This window comes from Chelon labrosus (assembly GCF_963514085.1).
Source record: "Chelon labrosus genome assembly, chromosome: 3".
NCBI lineage: Eukaryota > Metazoa > Chordata > Actinopteri > Mugiliformes > Mugilidae > Chelon > Chelon labrosus.
In genome coordinates this window covers 1618304-1643411 of record NC_140339.1, presented here as the reverse complement: position 1 = coordinate 1643411, position 25108 = coordinate 1618304, and the positions used below count along the sequence as shown (strand labels likewise).

The 25108-nt window shown below is 43.0% G+C and overlaps 1 protein-coding gene across 1 annotated transcript in view; it reads left to right on the top strand.

The window, feature by feature from the left end:
• The window catches only part of shank2a (SH3 and multiple ankyrin repeat domains 2a), a 141750-nt gene that overhangs the window by 17481 nt on the left and 99161 nt on the right, over positions 1 to 25108 (top strand). Inside the window, 4 exon segments of the mRNA XM_084541366.1 lie at positions 7159 to 7310; positions 7679 to 7846; positions 12141 to 12257; positions 16323 to 16400. Of these exon segments, the coding sequence (XP_084397492.1) occupies positions 7159 to 7310; positions 7679 to 7846; positions 12141 to 12257; positions 16323 to 16400 (515 nt within the window).

Genomic DNA, 25108 nt, shown 5'->3' with positions numbered 1-25108 from the left:
GCGGGGCGGGTGCTCTTAATGCAGCCCGTGTCGAGTGGACGGAGATTGGCCTGGAACCAGCCGAGGCGAACGAAGGTGGAGCTGAGATGTGAAAGGGTTTTTTTTTTTGGCAGAGGACCACGGTGCCCTCCTCTTCCTCCCGCCGCTCCCGTCTGCACACAGGGAGCACAGTGGGACAAATCAAGGCTCATTTTCATCCCTTCAGGAGGAGCCAGTCGCCCGGTGGCTGCCGTTCATTCTTCTACAATGTGAGAAATAGCTTTCACACTTAGAGGCTGCCATGTCTCCCTCTCACAGCAAACACAGCCACGGCATTTCCTTTGAAAAATGTTCAGTCTCTGCAAAAAATGCAAATCCACATCAGTTCAGAGCGATGGTAATTAGTTCATCATGCAAAGAACAGTTCTGATGTTTTATTCCTTACTTTACTGTTTCTGTGTCGTGGTCAGCACGTGAGAGAAAATATATGTCACGGTGTGAAATGATTTATCAAAGATCAACTAAAGCAACGCACACATGCTGATGTAGGACAGAATGAGAACCATAAACCATGCACAGATTTCTCCTGGAACATTTTTATGATTAAAAAAAGAAAACAAATCATGTTTTATATCGTAGCAGCAGTAGAAGGTCTCTTCCATCTGAGTCAGATATGACTGAGGAGTGTTTCATGTTCACCAGCAGTACGAGTGATAACGAAGCGAAATGCACAGCCTGGTTTCAGGTTTACTTAATATCTCCATCTGAATCTGTCCGTCAGCAAGTCAGCCCCACTGAGTTGTTTCTGTTTCATCAGCAGGTTTAGTTCAATAAGAAGCTAACGGACTATAACCTGCAGCTTTACCCTCAAAGACTGTTTTAGACCACAAGTCTGTTCTGAAAGCAAAGCTCTCAATAGATTCAAATATTTAATCTCTAGGAAGTTAACGAAACATTTATTCCACTCTTATCTGATATTTTTCAAGTTTGTATTCCTCTTAATACACCGATCAGCCACAACATTATGACCACTGACAGGAGAAGTGAATAACACTGACCATCTTGTGACAGTTCAATGTTCTGCTGGGAAACTTCTGGACCTGGCATTCATTGGTGTGGATGTTACTTAGACATGTAGCACCCACCTAGACCAGACCAGGCACCCCCACCCCATAGCAATGACACTCCTTGATGGCAGCAGCCATCCCCAGCAGGATGCAGCCTGACACAGACACACACACAAAAACACTTTAGGAACAACTGAAAAAAAAACATGAAGAACAGCACAAGGTGTTGACCTGGCCTCCAAATTCACTAGATCCCAAACTGATCAAGTATCTGTGGGATGATCCACAGAGGACCCTCCCCTCAAAGGCCCCCCCACTAACAACAGGACACCCTCAGAAGGCCCATGTCCATTCTCTGATGAGTCACCACAAGGAAGACCTGCACAGTATTAGGAAGGTGGTCATAATGTTGTGGCTGATTGGTGTATATAAGCTGTTCAGAAAGCTCCCTGCTTAGCTCATAGATCATGAATGGGTTTTTTTGGCAGTTTTGACACCACTACAGGACGTATGACTGCTCTGCTTGCTTTCCACAGTGTTACTGCTGCTTTCTCAAACACTACCTGAGTTAATTGTGGGTCAAACACTTTATTAGTGTGTTAACTTAATCGGCATCTCATTTATCTCATTTACTGACATCTAATCCCAAGCACGTCTTTATTTATGAAAGAAATGCTTTATAGATGTCACCAAGCCAGACAGAGAGGTTTGTGGGTTTCAGTATTTAAATCAGGGCACACGTGTTGTCTTGAAGTGTCTTGTTTTGCTGACCTCGTTTAGAAATGTTCACTTTGCTTCTCTAATTGGTCGTGACAGAGTGTCGAGCTGCTTCATCAGCCTGTTTAATGTCAGATCAGCAGAGCTATCAACCTGCACAGCATCTCAAAGAGCTGGAAGGATGGAGACGAGGGCAAAGTGATGATTTACACACGTGTAGATGTCGATGAGATCCCGTCAGACGGTATTCACTCTCAATAAGCCAGAGCTCCGTCGTTCACGTTCACGTCTTATTCGTAGCTTTTGTATTGGAGCTCTCCAATGTGTACTTACGCTGTGACTGTGATGTCGCTCTGACTTGAATACTCACCACTTAAGAGACTGACAATGAAGCGGAGGCCTACTTGACGTTAACGGAGGTGCCGTTTGTCTCAAGTGTGAGCCAACTAGAGGAAACAACCTCAGAGAAGATGTTTTAAATGAAATGCACGATGCAGCTGGGAGTCATTGTTGGATATTTGTCATAATAAACTGAACCAGTGATGCTTGAACTGATGGTTATATACAATTCAATTCAATTCAATTCAATTTTATTTATATAGCGTCAATAACAATACAAATCGTCTCAAGACGCTTTACAAAAACCCGGCCTGAAACCCCCAGAGCAAGCCTGAAGGCAACGGTGGCAAGGAAAAACTCCCTTTTAACAGGAAGAAACCTCAAGCAGAACCCAGCTCATATGGAGGGACCCATCTGCCTAAGGCCAGCCGGGTACAGACAGAAGAAAGAGAGAAGAGAACAGCAAAGAGAGAAGAGAAGAGAACAGCAAGATAAACATACATCTGTCATAGATACACATATCTGACTAAAGTGTACATGTGGAATCTTATGATACAAACTGATGATGTTACATGACAGTTTGAAAATGTAAGAGGAATCATAGGCAGGTTGGAGAATTGTTCATTCAGGTAGGAGTGGATAACTGCAGGATTCCATGAAGACTAGGCAGGCTGATGAGACCACGACAACAGATGTAGTATAGAGCTCCACAGGAAACACACCACTCCAGGCCAGAGATACTCACAAGAAGAGGGGGGAAGGGGGGGAAGAGGGGGGAAGGGGGGGAAGGGGGGGGAAGGGGGGTGGGACACACACAGCAGTAAACATTCTACATAGTAATAGCACAGAATTGTATGACTAGTAGTATATAGGAAATTAGAGGGCAAGAGCTCTGTGCCAGAGAAAAGAAAGTGGAGGATGCGAGAGAGGAGAGAGAAGAAAGAAGGAGGACATGTGTTTGGTGCATCGTCCCCCAGCAGCCTAGACCTATAGCAGCATAACTAAGGGATGGTTTAGTCCAGCCCTAACTATAAGCCTGATCAAAAAGGAAAGTCTTAAGCCTGACCTTAAAAATAGAGAGAGTGTCTGCCTCCCGAACCCAAACTGGGAGCTGGTTCCATAGGAGAGGAGCCTGATAGCTGAAAGCTCTACCTCCCATTCTACTTTTTGAAATTCTAGGAACCACAAGTAGGCCTGCACTTTCAGACCGAAGTGATCTGCTGGGATGATATGGTACAATAAGGTCTTTAAGATACGATGGAGCTAGGCCTTTAAGGGCCTTGTATGTAAGGAGGAGGATTTTAAATTCTATTCTAGACTTTAAAGGGAGCCAGTGAAGAGAAGCTAAAACTGGAGTAATATGATCTCTCTTGCTAATTCCTGTCAATGCTCTTGCTGCGGCATTTTGAATCAACTGGAGGCTTTTTAAAGAGCTATTTGGACAGCCAGACAGTAATGAATTACAATATCCAGTCTGGACGACACAAATGCATGAACTAGTTTTTCAGCATCACTCTGAGACAGGATGTTCCTAATTTTGACGATATTACGCAGGTGAAAGAAGGCAGTCCTGGTCACTTGCTTTATGTGACATTTAAAGGACATATCCTCATCAAATATAACACCAAGGTTTTTTACAGTAGTACTGGAGGCCAAGGTAATGCCATCCAAAGACACCATGTGATTAGATAATGAATCTCTGAGATGCTTAGGACCGAATACAATAACTTCTGTTTTGTCTGAGTTTAAGAGTAGGAAATTACAGGTCATCCAAGCCTTTATGTCTTTAAGGCATGCTTGGAGTTTAACCAACTGATTAGTTTCATCTGGTTTCATAGATAAATATAGCTGGGTGTCGTCTGCATAGCAATGAAAGTTTATGCCATGTTTTCTAATAATCTTGCCTAATGGCAACATGTATAACGTGAAGAGTATTGGTCCTAGCACAGAACCCTGAGGAACTCCATAACTTACTTTTGTATAAGTAGAGGAATCATTATTGACATGAACAAACTGGAATCTGTCAGATAGATAAGATTCAAACCAGTCTAATGCAGTTCCTTTAATCTTGACCTCACTTTCAAGTCTCTGTAGTAAAATATTATGATCAATAGTGTCAAATGCAGCACTAAGATCTAGCAGAACAAGTATAGAGACAAGTCCACTGTCTGAAGCCATGAGGAGATCATTGGTAACTTTAACCAGAGCTGTTTCTGTACTATGATGAACTCTAAAACCTGACTGAAACTCTTCAAACAGACCATTCTTGTTTAAGTGGTCACACAACTGATTAGCAACAACTTTTTCTAGAATTTTGGAAATAAAGGGAAGGTTGGAGATTGGTCTATAGTTGGCTAAAACATCTGGATCTAAAGTGGCTTTCTTAAGTAAGGGCTTAATTACAGCAATCTTAAAAGACTGAGGCACATATCCTGTTAATAAAGATAAATTTATCTGGTTCAATATGGAGATGTTAATTAATGGAAAAACTTCTTTGAGCAATTTAGTTGGGATTGGATCTAGTTATAAATACTAGAGAAGCTTTTCTCTGCGTGCAGGCTGCAATAATGAAATGTCAGGTTAATGTCACTAACAAATCAGTGACAAAAACAAAAGGCGTCGCCGTCTCTGTGCAAGAAAACCGAAACGATAGTCCAAAGAAAATGAACCCGACATGAGGAACGAGGAACACTGGGAGCAGAAACTGTCACAGCATAAAGCAGGACTTTAAAACATGTAGAAACAAACAGACAAACTGACAAAGGACCAGGGCAGAGGCAGGACTTCACATACACAAGAACTAACTGGGAAATGAGACACAGGTGAAACTACTGAGGGCGGAGAAAGAAATCAAAGAAGACACAGGAAGGAAGTGAAACACGAAGGAAGAACGTACAACAAAACCCAAACTGAAACTCACGGCAGCACTGGAACAGTCCAAACTAGAAAACCAAAGGAAAACTGTCAAAAGTCAACTTGCCTGCATCGACTAAAACTTGTCCCTTCCTCTTTTCATTGAATTCCTGCTTGAAACACATGATTTGTACGAACACAGAGTCCTGGCTCAGTCTGATGCTGCCGTCAAGTGGATCTACATGAGGAGACTAAATAAGAAAGGGCTTATGTGGCTTTATGAACTTGTAATTGGAAATTTTCAATAAGGTGCAGATCGCGAGTGCCCGACTTCCAGTGGAAGTTGGAACCATAAGCTCCAGAGTTCCCACGAGGTGGACAAAGATATATTTATATTAAATAGATGAACTGAACTTGTGAGTATATATTCACAAGTAGAATTAATGTTGTGTGCATAGTTCAAATTCACAAACCACTAGGAAAAACAAGAAATGGAAGGAATAGAACAGAAACAGTAAATTACATGTTGGGAAATCAAGATTATAATATGAGACAGAGTGAAACATCTGTAAGCGCAGGATCTTTGCTGCTAAGTCATTTCATTGGTCGTCTAGATTCATTTTATGCAGCCCAGTTTGAGCTCTAGGGGGCCGGACCAGTCACATGACACCATAATAAACTATAAAACTACAACTTTTCCTTTTGTGTTACTACAAAAAAACATTTAATGAATAAACCTGAACTGTCTTAAGAAACATAAATGTAATTTCTGCTCATTGCTGCCATCTACAGTTTAGCTCTGGGCCTCGGTGTCGTGTCCTAGTGGACAAATTAGGATTAGCAGTTACTTTCATAGCTAGTCTGGTCTGGAGGGTTTCTTTAGTTTTAACGGCAGGTCAACAGTCAGCAGCGTTTCTCCAGGACGAGGATGGCAGAAAACTTCTTTTCATTTCTGGCAATTTGTTCTTTAAATTATAGATCTGAAATAACTGCTTCTCAAAACTTTTGGAATCATCACAGTGAGCAGCAAAAACTTCTTCATTCACCTCAACGGCTCAAAAGAAAAAAATAAGTGTTTACTTTGCTGGAATGACTGTTGTTGCACCTGTTCCACCTGAATCTCACACCTGTGTTTCACTGCTGTAATGATAGTTTACTCACTCTATACTCTGGATCACAAGGTGAACATTTTCCCTTTTCTTGGTGCTAAACTGGTCTCAATGATATATTTCTGTGGTACTTCTTCCTGTAGCTGAGAATTATTTCAACTCTACAGACATAAAATATAGCCTGGAGTCGTATCAGGTGTCTTTCCTTCTTCAAATAAGACACATGTCTGTGACTCAACAAGCTCAACAAGCTCTAGTTAACCTGTTTAATTAAACCAAGCTAATCTAAAAAGGCGAGCAGACTTTCCCCATGAGGTTTGTACCAAAGCATGTACCACATGCTGAGATCAGTCCCAGGAGTCGTAGAGTCCTACTGCTCTGTTTCCACTGGAGGTAAATTAAACCATTACTTTAGCCTGCTGTGGATTTATGAGCTTGTGAACACACCTCAGAGACAAATACATCTCACAATACTGTTTATATACGTTTCCCTTTAAAATTATTCTACATAAAAACGACTCAAAACATCAGCAGGCCTGGAAATAGACAAAGAGAACCCAATCAAACACATGAAACTGAAATATTATACATGTATTTTTACTTATTCTAGACAATTACCCATTCCTCAGAACAGAACCACTTCAGTTCTGAGATGTTGGTGGGTTTCCTCACATCAACTGCTTGCTTCAGGTCCTTCCACAACATTTCTATTGGATTAAGGTCAGGACTTTGACTTGGCCGTTCCTAAACATTCATCTTGTTCTTCTTTAACCGTTCTTTTGTAGAACCACTTGTGTTCTTGGTTCTCGTTGTCTTGCTGCATGACCCAGTTTCTCTTCACATTCAGCTCATGGACAGATGTCCTGACATTTTCTTTTAGAGTTCACTGGTAGAATTCAGAATTCATTGGTCCATCAATGAGGACAAGCCGTCCTGGTCCAGATGCAGCAGAACAGGCCCAAACCAGGACAATAGCACCCCCATGTTTGATGGAGGGATGAGGTTCTGATGCTGGAATGATGCAGTGTTGGTTCATTGTTGAAATACATTCATTCAAATATTCTGTCTGACCTCTTTTTTTTTTTTTTTTCCAGAGAGCCCGCTGACGTTTGCAGCTCACCTGGACAACATGGTGGAGATGATCAAGGTCCTTAAGAACGGAGGAGCCCATTTGGACTTCAGGGCTAAAGATGGCATGACCGCCCTGCACAAAGCTGCCAGGTCCAAGAACCAGGTCATACTCACGGTAAAGAAACACGGACTAACACCTTCCCTCTTCATCTTTTCACACCTGCTTACCTCTGACTGTGGAATAACAAAGCTAGCCTGACAGTTCACAGACCGCGCTTTAATCTTTAATGCAACCTAAGCAGCATAAATGTTTAAAGCACTCAGAGCTGTCACTTAATATCATGATGAGCTGATTAAAGGGATGAAGTCTGTTGCTGTCAGTCCAATTTTAATGAATTCTACTTTCTGTTTTGTGTCAGACTGACTAAAAGAACTTCTTCCTTAAAAACAAAAGTATACGATGATGGTGATGATCATTATAAATCTGGCTTCATATGACCCTTTCCTGTCTGTCGCTGGCCTCCACCTCACCTCCTCCGTCAGACGCTGCTGGAGTTGGGAGCTTCTCCAGACTACAAGGACAGCCGAGGTCTGACTCCTCTGTATCACAGCGTGGTGGTGGGAGGAGACCCGGGCTGCTGCGAGCTCCTGCTGAACCACCACGCCGCCGTCTGCTGCCAGGACGAGAACGGCTGGCACGAGGTTCACCAGGTAGGCATGCAGATTCTCCAGGTGCACGAACAAAACCCCAGAGTGTTTCTTTTTTTTCGTTCCGGTTTGGTTCTTTGGAACAGCTTGCGTCGGGAAGGAACAGACACACCGGCTGTGGGCGGCTGTCTTGGCAGCTGTTACCCGCTGAGGTAGATGAAGCCGTTTAAAGAGAGCCACCCTGCAGCAGAGAGTGTGTTCAAGACATCCGCTTCATCAGACGGCTTGTATCTCTCGTTTTGTCTTGTTGCAGAATCTCTGCCTCCTCCCATCTGTCTCATTTCAGACACGATAACAATCAGCTGTTATTCTAATATTCAGGGTTTGCTCATTCATTAAAAAAAAACAAAATAAAACAGGAAAGTTAAGTAATTAAATAAAATCCTCTTCAGTTCAGTTTGATGTATATTCCTTTAGTAACGATTCAAATTGACCCAGAGCCTGAATCCCTTAGAGCCTGAGCACTGAGTCCATGGCGGTAAGAAGAACCTTGAGCAGAAGTCGGCTCATATCGAGGGACCCGTCTGCTTGAGGTCGGCCGGGTAGAGACAGAAGGAGAGAGGCATAAACCAGAGCACAGATGGACACACAGCTGATAAATAACATGCAAACATGAGAGAGAAATTAAAGGACAGGAGCTCGGTGCGTCATGGGACGTCCCCCCAGCAGCCTAGGCCTATAGCAGCATAACTAAGTGATGGTTCAGTGTCACCTGAGTCAACCCTAACTATGGGCTTTATTAAAAAGGAGTCTAACCTTACAGGTAGCTGGACGCTCTACCTCCCACTGGGGTCAACACTTCTGCAGATTTTCAGAACTGGATGATCAGAAACTTTTACTTGATGTAGACGATAAATATAGAGTGAAGTGTTCTTAGGCTTTTTGGGTGACCCTGAACTGTCCCTTAGCTATTCTGCTATTGGTCCAGACTGCCGGGGGACTGGTCATGATTTTAGAAGGGAACACAAACGAACAAAAATTGCAGCGGAGGAAACGTCCTGATACGCTGTAAGAAAAGACTTGTAGAGAATATATTCCAGTTCATGCTGTAAACGTCAAGACACTCGAGACACTTGAGATATTTTGTGGCTCTGAGACACCTGGTGTTGATGTCTGATCTGCACCTGGATAAACAGGACACTTTAGAATATGAATGATCAATGAGACCACATTTAGAGGCAGCATCATTATGAAGAGGAGGCTTCATAACATAGCATACTAACTGCAACAGGTGTAAACCTTTTAACTGCCAAACATGTGCTTGTTCCAAGTGAGGAAATTAGCTGATGGCTATGTCCATAAAGTGTTTGAGAAAGGCATCTGGACTTGTGTTTACAAGTGTTTGTGTTTGGATCAAGCTTATAGTTAGAGCTGGACTGAACCATCCCTTAGTTATGCTGCTATAGGCCTAGGCTGCTGGGGGACCATGCACTGAGGACATGTCCTCTCTTGCTCCAAGCTCCTGTCCTCTAGTTTCTTATCTTATTCCTTCTCTATTACTACCCAAGCAGTTCTGTGCTACTACTGTACAACATGTTAGCCATCAGATGCTACATGTATTCTTGTCGTCAGAAGTTTGTATCTATGACAGATGTTTATCTCGTTCCTCCTGTCCTCTCTCATTTCTGTCTCTACCTGGCCGGCCTTAGGCAGATGAGTCCCTCCATGTGATCTGGGTTCCTCCTGTTAAAAGGCAGTTGTTCCTGCCATCGTCACCTCCATGCTTGCTCTGGGGGTTGAGAAGAATTGAGTTGAGAACCTTCACAGACATAGCTGATTGCTACTTGGACATTTTTCTAACAATGCAATGACTAATTGTTTACAGTGGACACATGAATTCACATTTAAATATAGTTAATAACAGCCTATGAGTGGTACTTGTTATGTTACATGAGTCAGAGTTTGTATACATTCAAACCTCCTCGTCTGATGCTATTGATGCTTGATAGCTTCTGAACATCTAATTTTAAGTTGAATTATATGAAATGAAAACAATATTTTTTTATATAATTCAATGATTCAACAAAACGGCTAATCCTCTAAACCTGTAGACCAGAGTTGTCAAACATGTGGCCCACTGGACAAAACTGGCCCACTATAGGGTCTAATTTGGCCCCCGGGTTGGATTTACAAAAATGACATAGAAGACATTAACTGCAAATTTTCAATAAAAAAAATAACATTGATTAATTCATTAATTCATTTTCCGTAACCACTTGTCCTCCAGTCAATCACACAACGGCTCTTTTGACTTCAACTGCTAGTCCTAATTTGTCCACTAGGGGTCACACCGTTTCACTAAGAGTTTTGGACATAACCAGACCCAAAGGGACAAGTTGTCATTTATAGGTTTTTATGGTATTATGTTACTGGTCTGGACCGCTGTAGATCAAACTGGGCTGTTTGTGGCCCCAGAACAAAAATGAGGTTGACACCCCTGCTGTAGAGGAACTTTACTTCCTCCTTTCCAGATGTTGTGTACATTCACATACAGGTTAACAGGGTCACAGTTTAGGTCTACGTCTCAACCTCAAGGACACACAGCACCAATCATTAGAGATAAATCCTTTGTCTCTGAATATTTAACTGTCTTCACCATGTGGAAAACCACAGACAAGGACATGTGCAGGACTAAAGACGTTCCTATAGCATCATCTCGATTCTCCTCGATTGAGATGTTCAATTAATGTAAAGTCTCCTGAGAACGTCTATCTTCTTTCCTTCTGCTTTAAAGTACTGGAGCTTTTTGTTTTTTGGACTCTGAAGACGAAAGCAGAGCCTTTATAGACGGCGAGAAGGAAAGAAGCCAGTGATTAGCCGAGAACCCGCTCACTACAGAGTGTTTTAAAGCTCTGGTGTTGGTGTCATGAAAGGATCTTTGAATCATGAGGCTTTGTGTCTGAGCCGGTGAGGGGTTGAGAATGGGAGTGGACGTCCTGTGTAATGAGGGGAAAGTGATGTTTGCAATGTTTTATTCAAACATACCGGACGGAGTGTTCTTAAGATCAATACATAGTTGTGTTCAAATACATCTACAGATCCATCCAGGGTTCAGTCACAGATTAATGATCCATACAGTCACGGTCCCTCAGCTGGAGGAGATGAGACTAGAGTAACTCCAATCAATCCCACTCTCAGCTGAACGTTTTCTCCTGGCTGATAAGAGGCTTCGTTCTCTAACACGCTGGTCACTTGAAATGATTTTCACTGTAACCTGTTTTAGTCGATGAGCAGCCGTTGTCCTTCCAACACAAACCCTCAGCGTAAACAGAACGTTTGAAAATGATCCCCCCTCCTGCACGAAACTGATAACAGAGGCTGCAACTCCCAACACTGATTGGACTCAGGTCCTTCAGAGAGCCGGGAGGCATCAGCCATCTTTTACGGAGACTGAACAGACCGGTTAAGGCGCTGTTTTCTGGGATGCCCCCTTGAGTCAGTGTTGGTGGTGAGTGATTGAAAACCAGTCCCAGCTGCAGCTTCCTGAGGCCTGTTCCTAGTAGACCACATACAGACTGGGCTAATACCTGGACAATCACTAAACTCAGCACCATGTGCAGTGATATTGTACACTGCGTTGGACCTCCTTTATGCAACTGCAGCAAAACCAGATCATAGCACTGCCCCCACAGGCTTGTACAGTAGACACTAGGCATGATGGGTGCATCACTTCATATGCCTCTCTTCTTACCCTGATGGTTCTCCACTATCCTTCCAGTTTTTAATAACGCGTTGGACAGTTCTTAACCCAGTTCTAGTAGTTTCTACAATCTCCTTAGATGTTTTCTCTGCTTGATGCATGCCAATGATTTGACCCTTCTCAAACAGACTAACATCTTCTCCACGACCACAGGATGTGTCTTTAGACATGGTTGTTGAAGAAATGAGAAGCTACTCATTGCATCAGTTGGGGTTAAATAACTTGTTGTCAGCTGAAAGATAATCACCCATGCAGTAATTATCCAATAGGAGGCTCCTACCTGTTTGCTGAGTTAAATCCAGGTGGAGACTTTTTTTGGCCAGGCTGTGTATGTGTTCAGTCTTTAAGCATATAGCATCTTGACTTGCCATCAGATTTCTTCCAGTGCTCCGTCTCATCGTCTTAAGGTTTGATGTCTGGGTTCAAACTGAGGGTAGAGCAGCTTCTGGTCATGACGTTGTCTCCTTTGCAGCACACTGACATCTAGTGCTGAGGGAGTCTCACTGCAGCTTCTCTGTGGAGGACGTGTCAAAGGCTTTGTTTGACAGTGAACTCATTTATATGTGTCTCTCTCTCTCTGTGTGTGTGTGTGTGCAGGCTTGCCGTCACGGTCATGTGCAGCACCTGGAGCATCTGCTGTTCTACGAAGCAGACATGAGCGCCCAGAACGCCTCGGGAAACACCGCTCTGCACATCTGTGCCCTGTACAACCAGGTGAGCAGCGAGGCGGAGGGTGGGGATGGGGGGGTTGATTGATTCAAGGCTTCAGACGGGACAGAGGGAGAAATGTGGAGCAGCATCCTGTGCTCTGGGTGTATGTGATATCACATCAACAAAAATAATAAAAAATAAGCACTCATCTTAATAAACGCCACAGTGACTAAGAGCTAAGCTGATTTAAATTATTTCACTTTCTATAAACAATTCATCGTCTTAAGCCCCACTAGGACATCTCTTTCAACATTTATCCTGCACTGAGCTCCAGTTTACATTTCAGATTCAGATGTAAGGCACAAGAAACAAGAGATAGAACAAACACAAAATAAAAAAAACTGTACAACATAAATGTTTTAACTATTCAAACTGTCATGGAGAATATGTGAACATGACTGGAAGAGTGAAGAGAATAAAGAGCAAATGTAAACAGGAATAAAAGGGATTGTATGGGTTAGGGTTAGTGCAGAGGTAGGATGGGACATAAATATAATAATAAAAAAATGGAAATAAAAATTGAATTATATATAAAAAATAAATATAATAAAAATAAATATAATAAAAAATTAAAATAAATAATAAATAAAATAAATACATTAAAAATAAAAATAAATATAATAAAAAATAAAAATAGAAATAAAAAAAACTTTTTTTATCAATTTTCTTTTAAACACACAGCTACACTATATCATGGTGGATATTGTGTTTATTAGTTTAATCCCTGACGTGTGTTTGGTTTTTATTTATTTATTAAAGAAGACTGAATTCCCTGAATTAATAATGTTAGTCTGTAAAACACTGTGGACACGTCCTAGTGCAGGCAGAGTCAGTTCTTATCAGAGTCTGATTCATTATGGGACGTGTTTCAACCTCAGACATTCTTTCAACCAATCAGAACCACTTTTGTTCAACTCCACGTCTCTCAGATGACGTCTATGACGACTGTTACTCTTCTGTCCATCACCACATTAAGCCCCTCCCCCAAACGATCTGATTGGCCTGCCAGATCTTTGCAGGCGCAGAATCAGTTCTCAACAGAGAGACTCCAGAACAAACGTTTTCTGGACGGGGAGTGAAGTTGGTCCAGGTTTCAGGCTTAAATCATATTTAAGAGATAATACTCTGAGCATATCCTCTTTTATTCTGACTTTACACCCTCTACAGTTCTCATCTGTACTGGTCCAACAGTTTAAATGCCCTGTGCTCACCTCCACTCTGAGTGCTGACTATGTTTTGTTCCCGTTCCTGCTGCCGACTCCTCCTCGCTCCGTTCCGCTCTGGTTGCGTTCATCCTGCAGGGTCTTTGTCTCTTTCTCCCACGGGACAAATTATTTGCAAGTCTTCTTGAGAGTTATTTATGATGCTGGTGTGTTTGATGCTCTAACGCCGGGCTTCAGGAACTTTAGAGTATCCCAGGAGTAAAGCCACGCCGCCTCGTCGCTGTCTACGTCTAATTACATTAAACACTCTCTGTACTAATATTGTCCCGTATTTTCCAGATTTTTATCTAATTCCACATTAGCCACCGGAAATAATGACTTCACTCCCTGTTTGGATTTCTTCTTTTGTGGTCGTAGTAATTAGACAGACACAGAGATGTGTTACAAGATGTTGAAGCTGATCCCATCTGCTGGACGCCATGGAAACCTCAGCTCCCCAGTCCATCGTAGTTAGCTCTGTTAGCAAGTATGACAGTGGGTCCTTAATCAATTCTAATTACATTACACGTAGTCATTGTATTGTTTGTTAATGTCAGCAGGCAGTGTGAGGCTTCATTAACATCAACACACACACATGAAAAGTCCTAAGTATGCACCAACCATCAAGACTTTTTAAATGTATTTGATCAATAATGCTTTATGAAGTGTTGTTAAGGTCTTCATTGAGGAGCAGTAGCTTTGGGACTCGTTCTTTATTTCATTCGTGATGATAAAAGTTAATGTGCATATAATAGATACACCATTTCAACGTGTCGTTGTTCCCTCTAGCTAAAGGTCAGCAGAGTCCTCCAGCTCTTTGTTTGCTCAGACAGTCACCAGAGACACAGAGAACCACAGCTTCAAATGAAAAGAATCAAAGCGAGTGTAGACACGTGTAGAATGATCTGCTGGAGGAAGTCAGGTCAGCTGTGGTCTCCATTAAAGTTTTAAATGTAGAGAGCCTTTCCTGGTTTTAATCGAGTTTTAATTTACATTGAACTGAGTTTTATTATTTTAATAGATTTTTTTAGGTCTGTTTGTGATGTTGATTAGAAAAGTGCTATAGAGAGAAGGATTCGTTTTATTTTTATAATTTATTATTAGATTTATTTATTTGTTCTTGTTCTCATGTGTATTCTTGTTCTTGTTCATTTTATTTTATTTTATCTTATTTTTGTTCTTGTTCTCATATTTATTCTTGTTCTTGTTCTTGTTCTTGTTCTTGTTCTTGTTCTTATTTTATTTTATTTTATTTTATTTACTTCTTGTTCTCATATTTATTCTTGTTCTTGTTATTTTATTTTATTTTATTTTATTTTATTTACTTCTTGTTCTCATATTTGTTCTTATTCTTGTTCTTGTTCATTTTATTTTATTTTATTCTCGTTCTCGTTCTCATTCTGCAGTTCTCATGGAAACACGTTGCCATTCTTGTATGTTTTATTTTTTCTTCTCTTTCTTATGTCAACTGATATAATAGTGAAGCCAACAATGCATTTCCTTGTCTCAGTACTTTTAGATTCCTCTGTGCTGTCAGTGGCCACTAGAAATAGTACAGTTGCCAGGGACTATTTTCAGCCGTGGATTAATACACACTCACACACACACACACACACACACACACACAGACACAGATATCAGCCTTTAGGATACACAAACAATAAGGATCGATTCAGTCCTGGTTTTTAGTCTTTGTGCAGCACTTGTAGAAAATAAGAAGAACGTAGAATATAACCAGCAGTATCTTTAAACATTAATATAACAAAACAATGATTTCATTTTTGATCTATTTGTGGATTTCTAGAATCTTCCAGGCTGGAGTGAGGAGTGAGGAGTTTGATGTAACCTGAGTTATTCTACTGTACGTCATAAATATTGATGAATCCTCACTCAGGCTTGATAGATGGAGTACGATGAACAGACCCCAGCGCAGGATGTGGCACATAAACATAAAAACTAAAACCATCTGGAAAGAATAAAAGCAGTATTCTGTGGGAGCTGAAGTTTCCCTGGCGTCCATGATCAGCTTCACCATCGCTGACCTTCGACAGCTGACCTTTCTCATCACACACATCCTCTCCTGTGCTCTGCTCCTGATTCTTCTTCTTTTATTCTGCTTCAGCATCGTGCAGCTCTGAGATCTGCCGGCTTCATTATAGCTTAAGTAGAAACATGTCGTGGGATTGCTTCGCTCCAGATGGAGTAAAAATAACGCGGCGTTAAAATAAGAAGCTACATGTGTGTTTGTCAGAGACGACTACGCGCCGCAGAGTGTGGCCGTGTGTCGGGATCTGTGTGAGTGATTTGTCGACTCTCGGTAGCTTATTGTGGAGCTAAAAAAAGTGTTTCCATCCGAGCGAGTGTGTGTGTGTGTGTGTGTGTGTGTGTGTGTGTGTGTGTGTGTGTGTGTGTGTGTGTGTGTGTGTGTGTGTGTGTGTGTGTGTGTGTGTGTGTGTGTGCTGTACATGCGTGGTTGGGCACTTTGTGGGCGATTTGTGCAGCAGATTCAAACCCCTCAGCAGCACTCTCCATCTCTGTTCTTCTCTCTCTCTCTCTCTTTCTCTCTCTCTCTCTTTCTCTCTCGCCCTCACTCCCTCTTTCCCTTGGAGTGGAGCAATAGATCCACACTTAACAGCCAGTGACGCTTCCATTCCTGGTGGATAGGTAGTAGATGTTGTGTTGATGTGCTGGTATGATCAGATCTCTAACCTGGCCGGCCAGTCTGCTCTGCTCCTCCTGTCACTGGAAGCTAAACGTTCGTCTTCCTGAACAAAGTAGGAGAGTGAAAGGATTCCATTGTTAACAGAGACATGTCCTCAGCTCTGTATTTTATATTTTTGTACTAATTCCTCTCTGTGTTCCTCAGGATAACTGTGCCAGGGTGCTGCTGGTCCGTGGAGCTGACAAGGAAGTGAAGAACTACAACAGCCAGAGTCCATTTCAGGTAGTGTAAAAAAAAAAAAAAAAATAATAATTAATAATAAAACTTCTTCTCTACGTTTTGCATGCATGTGGAAGGTTCGATTTTTTTTTTTCTTCTTCCCAGCGTAGGGGAAAAAATATTTTTAGTAGCAGTACCATTCCTCTGCATCTCATTTGTTACCATGGCAACAGCGCGAAACGGTCAAGGTCAGCCGCAAACCGGGGGACGGTTGGAGCGTCTTTCCGGCCAACATTAGGCTCGCTGTAATTAACCGGTGCTCAGAGGAGCGTCGCCTGTGTCTGTTTGGGCTTCTCGTCCTCCGGTTGGACGTCTTTATGAATCTGTTGTGGGTTTTTTCAGCGAAGCGGCAACTTCCAGGAAGCGCCTCTAAAGCGGCTCCGGCTGTGAGAGTTTATTTTGGGTTGTTCTGCAAAGTTTTGATAAAGCGGAGCGCGGAGGCAGAGGACTGAAACTACTCATCTGTTTATATGTGACGGCTGCGATCATCAACCATGACTTCAGTGCTTCATGTCATTTCAGACCTGTAGGATTTTCAAAGTGATGCATAATTAGTGCTACATGTGTTTGTTTGTGATGGTTGGAGGGTGCAGGCTTCAGCAGGACCTCCGTCCCAGGAGCAAATCCCCAGAAGCGCTGAGAGCCACCAAGCCGTCGGCGTGTTTGACTCATGACCTACAGGCCGAGCTCCACAAGAGACCCATCCAGGCAGGTGTTTACCACAGGCAGCCCCACGGGGTCCTCGACTGTCCTCCACAGCCGCTCCAGTGGAACGCTGGGTCCAAAGCGCGGGCTGGGTGGAGGTCACAGGGTCAGGGTGTTCGTCAGGGTTTGAGCGCTGGGCTGCAGTGACTGAGCTCATGATAACCTGCAGCTTTATTTCCCGTCACTTTTATTTGAGGTCAGCGCAGATCGATGATCTGCTCGGCCGCCCTTCGGAGGCAGCCGCCTAGGAAACGATCATCATCCTGAGCTGCAGCAGGTTTAGAGGAGACGTCATTAGATGTGATGGTGGAGACGTCTGGTCCTGTTCGTGGTTTGGCCCGAAGTCTTTCCACTGAACATGTTCTTATAGACGTGACTCATCTACACCTGGTAAACGTATCCTCCTTGTGCAGGTGAAGTCTGCATCTGTGGTTCATGGTTCTATAGAGAAACCGTGAAGAACTATTACATTCAACGGCGTTTACCAGTGATGTAGAATATGAAGCTCACGCTGGACGACGTCTTGTACAAAACCCTGATTGAGATCATCTTTCCAGTCGCATTGTGTTTTTCTTTCCGGTTCCTTTTAGACTCAGGTTTCTCCAAACCTATATGATGTTTACAGGATATTGGCTGAGTAGAGATGTTTCTACTGAGGGAACAAGGTTTCTCTGAATCGTTTCAGTATGAAAAGGAATTTAATAGAACATTTACTCAGGGACGTCATGTGATTTTAAACTGACCCCCCTACGTCTGTGTGAAATGATCCGTGGATATTTTGTCAAGGCTCTGCCGCTCTCTGCTTCCACTCCATTTACAAACTACCAGTCAGTATTTAAATCAGCTCCACCATCGTCGTTTGTGTTTACCTTGAACCTAAACAGCTGTCAGAGCTTTCCTAGCAGCAGCAGATGTAGCTGTCATACTTCAGAAGTAAAAAGAGGCTCGGAGAAACATGGCAGATCATTCACGGTGTCACTTTTACTTTTACAAATGATGTACATGGCAGATTTTACATGGGGTTAAGATCACAGTCCAACTCGTCTCGTGGCTGCTTGTTGTTCTGCTGCTCGTCTCTTTTACAACAGATTTCTGCCTCAGAAAGCAGCTCCTCAGTTTCCTGTTAGGGATCCAAAGGGATTTAGATTCTGCAGAAGAAGAGCAACACGAGGATTCTGCTGTTAAATTAATAAAAGGACGCAGAATGTGATTCTCATTTCACATCCTAAGAGAGCGTGAAAAAGATAACATCCTCCGTTGCTTTGCATTTGTTTGCTCCACTCGTACAAGCATCAGGAGACAAATGAAGGTCTCCTAAAGTTAGATTTCTGCACAGGAACCAGTTTTACCTGAGGGGTCTGGTTCACATCACTATTCGCAATAAAGTAAAAATAAATTAGTTTTATCGCCGGGCCTCAGTGCTTGGAGAAATATGGCCGGTCCAAATTACAGATTTGGCAGATTTGCAATTATTACAAATGACTAGAGGTCCCCAGGTAAAAGTAGAACAAACAGGGATTTAGTTGTACTGAGATAACAACCCTTTACTGAGACTTTCATTCGTCTCCTAATATCTGTATCAATAGAGCGAATAAATGCAAAGTAACAGAGAATAACTCAATCCTTCGTCCTCTCTAAACATATGAAACAAACACTGTGTCGCTCTTTAATCACATCCTGTGTCCTTTTATTATTTAACAGCAGAATCCTCGTGTTACTCTTCTTCTGTAGAAGCTAAATCTCTTTGGATCACTAACAGGAAACTGAGGAGCTGCTTTCTGCTGCTTCCCACAAACATTCAGGCAGAAATCTGTTGTAAAAGAAACGAGCAGCAGTTCCTCCGCTGACAGCAGAACAACAAGCAGCAGCCACTAGACGTGTTGGACTCTCACTTGTTGTGGAGAGGATGAAGCTCTCTCCTCTACCTCTCCTCTCCTCTCCTCTCCTCTCCTGCTCTCACTATCTTTATCATCGGTGCTGCACTCACCACCTACACACGGAGCCGAGAGCTGAATCCAACAAGTTTATGCCTGTTTTCTGACCAGCGCACACCTCGGTTATGTTGGAGAGAACCAAACCAGATAGAGCAGATAAAGACGGCAGCGCATGAATTACTCCACCACATCCTCCAAGGGCTGTATTCCTACAGATTCTAAGCGCAAAGAGTTTCTCCTAGTGTTTCTAAGAAAATTCATCAAATGATGTTTTCTAAGAATAGATCTTGGTAAAGATAAAAGATATTCCTAAAGAGTCTCAGCTCTTCAGAGAGCTCCTAAGGTCAGATCTGTTAACTTTTAAGAGGTTTAGGAGTTTCTGAAGCAGAAAGGAGACATTTATCTGTTGTGTTTTATTTCCTCATGCCTGCTTCTTGTCTTGTAGTGTGACACTGGAGCCAAATCTACATCTTAAACACTTTTATTCTCATTGACCAGTTGATCCAGAAGCAAACAATGTTCTTCTGTCCAGTTGGGTTTCCTACTTCTTTGCTGTTTGGTTTGTGGAAGATTTGAACGAAAAAAAACATCATCCAGGTCAGAAGACATCGTCCGGGGTGTCTGAGAGGATTCTTACAATCTTTAGGAATATGGGCCCAGGAATGCATGGAGAAAGCATGATGGGAATATTTATGAGGAGAGGGTTTAGAACATGAGTGTCATGCCACAGGTGTTGGAGCTCTGTGGAATCCAGTTAAGGACTTATGACCACGTCTTTCTTTTTGCATGAATGAAAGTGTTTGTTTCTAAAACGTGGTTCATGATTTCAAAAAGCATGTCTGCATACTTTTGACTAATACAGTATATCCATATACCCTACAGTACAGTGTTCACTATACAGTCTAGTGCTCATTTTCTTGCAGATCCCCTTTCCCTAAACGTGCCATCTCTTTATTTATGCATGTTTCTTTTCCCAGTGTCTGCAGAGAGTGGGCACACATCATCATTAGGAGGCAAATTAACGACTGGAAAGTGCAAAATGTTAATAAACAGCTGAGTGAGGCGCGCTCGCGCTCCTGCTCTTAATTAGGCCGGTGTGTGGGCGCGCTGCCGCCGGCCCATTTCATGATATCATGTGTCAGTTTGGCGCCCCGGTTCAGCCTCGTACTCGTTGTCACGTACAACAAAAGGAAGAAGAATCTGAGCCGAGCTGAATCACAGAATAACTCCCGTCGTCCTCTCAGAGCGCCCCGTTTTCTAGATAGAGGGCTTTCAATAGATAAGAGTTCATGTTCTTTATTTAACAATGGCCTCCAACAATCGGTCACGTCCTCTCGACTTCTTCCGACTTCTTTGCTCTTTGTGCTTCGCTCCTATCTGACCCGTGCCCCTCTAAGCTTTTCATCCTCTCTATAAAGCTGAATTTCATTTACCTCCTCTCCTTCCTTTCACTCCGTTTTCATCACATTCTTCATATCTCTTCTGCGCGTTCTTTCTTCCAATAATCCCTCTTCCCTCATTATAGCCATTGTCTGTTTCCCACTTCCTCCCTGTCCTCCCTGCCCGCACACATTCTCCTGTTCTTCCCATTGCCCTTGGCGCGTACTCCTCCCTCTGCCTTATTATTTCACACAGCTTCATTCCAGCCAACGTACAAAAATATCACAAAAAAAAATCACAACTGCCTCCGGGGCTATGTTTTTTTTTTTGGTCTAAATAGACGCGTGAGCGCTAACATTCAGTTTGGATCTACTTCATCTTAAACCCCACAATGATCAGCTGAGCTTTGGTGCCATAGCAACAATTGCTGAGCTTAGCAATCTAAAAGATGCTAGCAGGGAGACCCAGCCTCCATCCCACACTATCAGTCCCTCAGCAGCTCAATTATTAGCAGCACCACCTGAAATGAACGTGCACCCATTCAGATTTAACGGCACATACAGTCTTTGCTTATTTCATGCAAATTGACCAGAATCAGTATTTTTTTTTTTTTAATCTCAGCATTTTAGCTTCTTTTGGCTCATTTTGGAGTTTAATCTCTCTCATCCGCCTTGTTGCAGCAGCAGGAGGCAACAGTTTTCAGAAAACCCAGATCGATACTCGGCAGAGAATTAGGAGACGAGCTGGAGATCACTGACGAGCTTTTAGCTGCTACGGAGCCTCCAGAACTGGTTCAGATCAAAAACAGAGAGAAAGGAGAGTTAATGCCGGATGTAGATTTTATCAGGTGGACACAAACATGAGTCTAAATTTCAAAACTCCAGTTAAAAGTTAAGCTTTTGGGATCATAAGGTCACAGGTTTGCATCCCTCTACATCCAGGGCTGAGGTGCCACTGCTCTGAGTCTACACGCTGCTGTTTGAATGAATTTGGATTAAATGCAGAGAAAGAGTTTAATCATAACGTTATCAGTAAAGAGAAAGAGAGTTGTAGTGACTTCTTTGAGTCTCGTGTTTTGACCCGTGGCTCGATGTGTTCGTATATAAACTGAAGTTCCAGTCTCTGTCTCCTCTGCTTTCATTCTTTAAGTGAAGCTAAGCTAATCTGATGCTAGCTATAGCCCCGTATTTAACAGGTCATGAGAGCAGCATTGATCTTCTAAATCATAGACACTATAAAGATAGACGGTGGAACAGCTCCTCTAAAGTGAAACCAAATCAAGTAGAGCTCCCCCTGGCGACTGGCTGCAGTATAGGTCATAAGCTCCACCTCCTTTATGTTAGTGGGCGGGACTTGGGTCAAACTAAAGCACTATAATACATGTCGAATACATTTATTTTCAAGGATGGTTTCAGTCATTTTAGGTCGTTAATATAATGATGATGAATGTTCAAGTGTCACTTTTTTGGATAAGTTTCATTTTAGTTATTTGACGCTATAGAAACAGGATGTGGCGTAATGGCGACTACCAGTTGCCATGCCAACTGCTCCGTAAAGCAGTGAGAGTTGTAAAAAGAAAAATAATAATAATAAGCATAGTGTATAATCCATCATCTCCTTGTAACAGGTGGAGGTAGAGCAGAGCGTAGCATTAATTAAACTAAAACATGAGTGAGTCTGGAGGAAGTGTGGGCGGGGCGTCAATATCACGGCTCCACGTGGCTCCGCCCTCAGACCGTACTGATCAGACTCTGGCTACAAAGTCACAAGATGATCCCCGGGAAAATAGAGTCAGTTTGACCAATGAGAGGAAGTGGAGACGTGGTGTCCATATTTATATACAGTCTATGCTCTAGTCCCACTCTGCCCCAGAAGCCAGAGGAGTTTATGTTCACTTGAATTTGTTGGGACTTGAAAGCTGCTCTTCTTGTCTCTGTAGATTTAGTGAAGGTTCACTTCTTCTTATGAATCAGAAAAACCAGCGCTGGATTCTGATCAGCCTTTTAAGTGTCACGTAGAACTCTAGCTGCGTCTCTTCTCTGTCTTCTCTGTCTTGGACTTGTTCTTCCGTCTTCTGTTTGGTTTTGGATCCGTCTCCTCTGCCGACGTTCCACTCGGCTCCAAGCGGCAGCGCGGCACCGCTCCACATCCTTCCCGTCCTTCCCAGCCCTCCTCCCACCTCCCTCCGGTTCCTTCTGTGTTATACACAACCATTTTGTCTCCATGACAACCAGGGGAGAACAGGAAAAGAATCGATGTGGGGGCGGTGATGTCAGCGGTGGTGGTGGTGGAGGTGGGCGGCGGTAGAAGGATAATGAGAGATGAATTGTGAGTGCGTTGCTTTTACCTGGGTTACCTGCTTCCTGATCACAGTTCATCATCAGTTCAGCTTGAAGGCGCTCTACTGGTGCTGCTCTCTGTGACCTCAGCTTCTTTAAGACCACGATCAGCACACGGAGGTCTGGGCAAGTCAAAGGATGTAAGAGATACTGGAACTGAAGCTCCTGTCCTCTTCTGTTTGGTTAGAGAGACACTTGTGTCCCGTTGTGCTGCAGAGAACAGGGATGGACATCAGGCGGCGGTTTTACTTTATGATTTATAAACTTTACAAGGTGAAGGAATGTTACTTTAATGGTTATAATAGATTCACTCTGACTGAGTCATAGTTTCGGCTCCCATCCTGAGCCCGTCGGCATCTTTTAATTCTTTAAATCTCTTTGTAACCGCCTCAGTCAGAACAGACTGACCAATCAGATGGAGACTTTGACTTTGAAAAGATGAACCAAGCCAGAATCCATGTAGACAGCAATTCTGGAGACGTGGAGACATCTTGGTCGTCTTCTTCTACGCTGTCAGTTCTTCTTCTTCTGCTCTAATTCCTGCAGATGTATGGCTCCACAGCAGCAGAACCAGTTTGTCAATAAAGTTCCTTAGTTACTGATGTAAACAGTTCCTGGTTCAGCTAAGATACTGAGTGAGCTACTGATGGAAGATTTAATGACGATGATTTTTATAAACCCTTTTGTACCAAAGAAGCAGATTTTCCAAACAGAAAGCCGGAGATGTGGACATTTAACAAACTGAAGAGCATCAGAGAATCGTTTAGTTTCTGTAAATTTTTACCCTTTCCATTTTATTCTCTATTCTTAATCTCCTGTGAGCCCCACAGACCTAATGAGGCTGACACATGTGATGTAGATGTCACCGCTGCTGTTTAATCTCTAAATGAAAAGTCTTTATATTTTTTCCTGTATGCCCTGTAGCGTCTTTTGACCTTAAACCATCAGAGCAGGATCCTGTTCTCTCTTAAACGTGTCCTGGCGCTGCTGGTGTCCACAACAGCAGCGTTAAGCGGCTGCTTCGAGCGTCTTACAAACACAATTAGTCATCAGTCTGTTTCTAGGTCACAGTGAAAACGACGACTCCATCCGTCGCTACTCGATCCCGTCCAATGAGCCCGTTCGCTCCGGGATCAGGGTCTCTCCTCCTGTCACAGGCTTGTCACACGCTGGGAGATCCTCCGAGTGAGTGGGAGATCCAGCCCTCCCCCATCTCCCTCACAGGAAGCGTCACATTCTGAGCTCAGATATATATTTATTGACTCACATCGTAGTTCAAAGTATTTTTTTCCACAGTGTATGTGTGTTATGTAGAATATGAACGCTCCACGATGAAATATTCATGCTGCTGGAAAGCTTTTCTTCTCAGAAACGTTTTTATTCATATGAAGAGCAGGTCGCTGTGGAGGGAGGGAGGGAGGGAGGGAGCACATGTTACAACTCAAGCCATCTCTGCTTTAATAATACACCTTCTCTCTCTCCTTCCTGAATCTCTGTTCTCCAGGAATCAGAGCATGCATGCTTACATAATGCTGCTGGGTTTCCCTTGAGATGTGTGTGAGCATGTGAGCAGCGCATCAGTGGAGAACCGAGCCGTCTATTTTTTGACTGGAGGCTGTACTGTAAGCCTCTACCTGCTCCTGCAGAGATCACTGTGAGCAGCAGCAGCATGACAACAGGCAGCAGCCATCTGATCTGGGTCACTGACAGTAGAACTACCCCTCCAGCCAGCTCGGCAGGAAGGCTTTACTGCCCCCTGGTGGTCGCTCACAGACCACCCTGCTGTGAGGGAGCTGTGGAGGAAGAGGAAGGAAAGTTCAGGGGATTCAGATTACAGTAAAAATAAAAAAACAGTCAGTAGATATTTGTGAAGAAATAAATGTTTGAGGAGAATCTTCACAGACTGAATATACAGAAAACAAGCTGAGAGGGTTTCAATCAGGTAAACCAGGGGCCACGGTCAGCTCAGTTTGATCTCAAGTAACAGAACAGAATAATAAGATGATATAAAAATAACCACAGCTTCCTTTGTTTTAGTGCAAATAGAACATTATGATAAAATCCTTCTAACCTCCATCTTCCCTCTTCTCCTCCTCCTTCTACTCTTGTTCTTCCCCTCCTGCTCTCCCATTCTCTTCCTCCTCGTCCCCTTCTTTCTTCTGTCTCCTTTTCATCTTCCTCCTCCTCCTCCTTGCCCATCTCCTTCTTCTCATCCTTTATTTTATCTTCCTCCTTCCTCCTTCTTCTCCTCTGCCTTTGCAAATTCATTGGACCCAGATTGGACCCTCTGGCAGCGGGCCAGTTTTGGCCCACGGGCCGCATGTTTAACACCCCTGAAGTAGCTTCTTCAGTT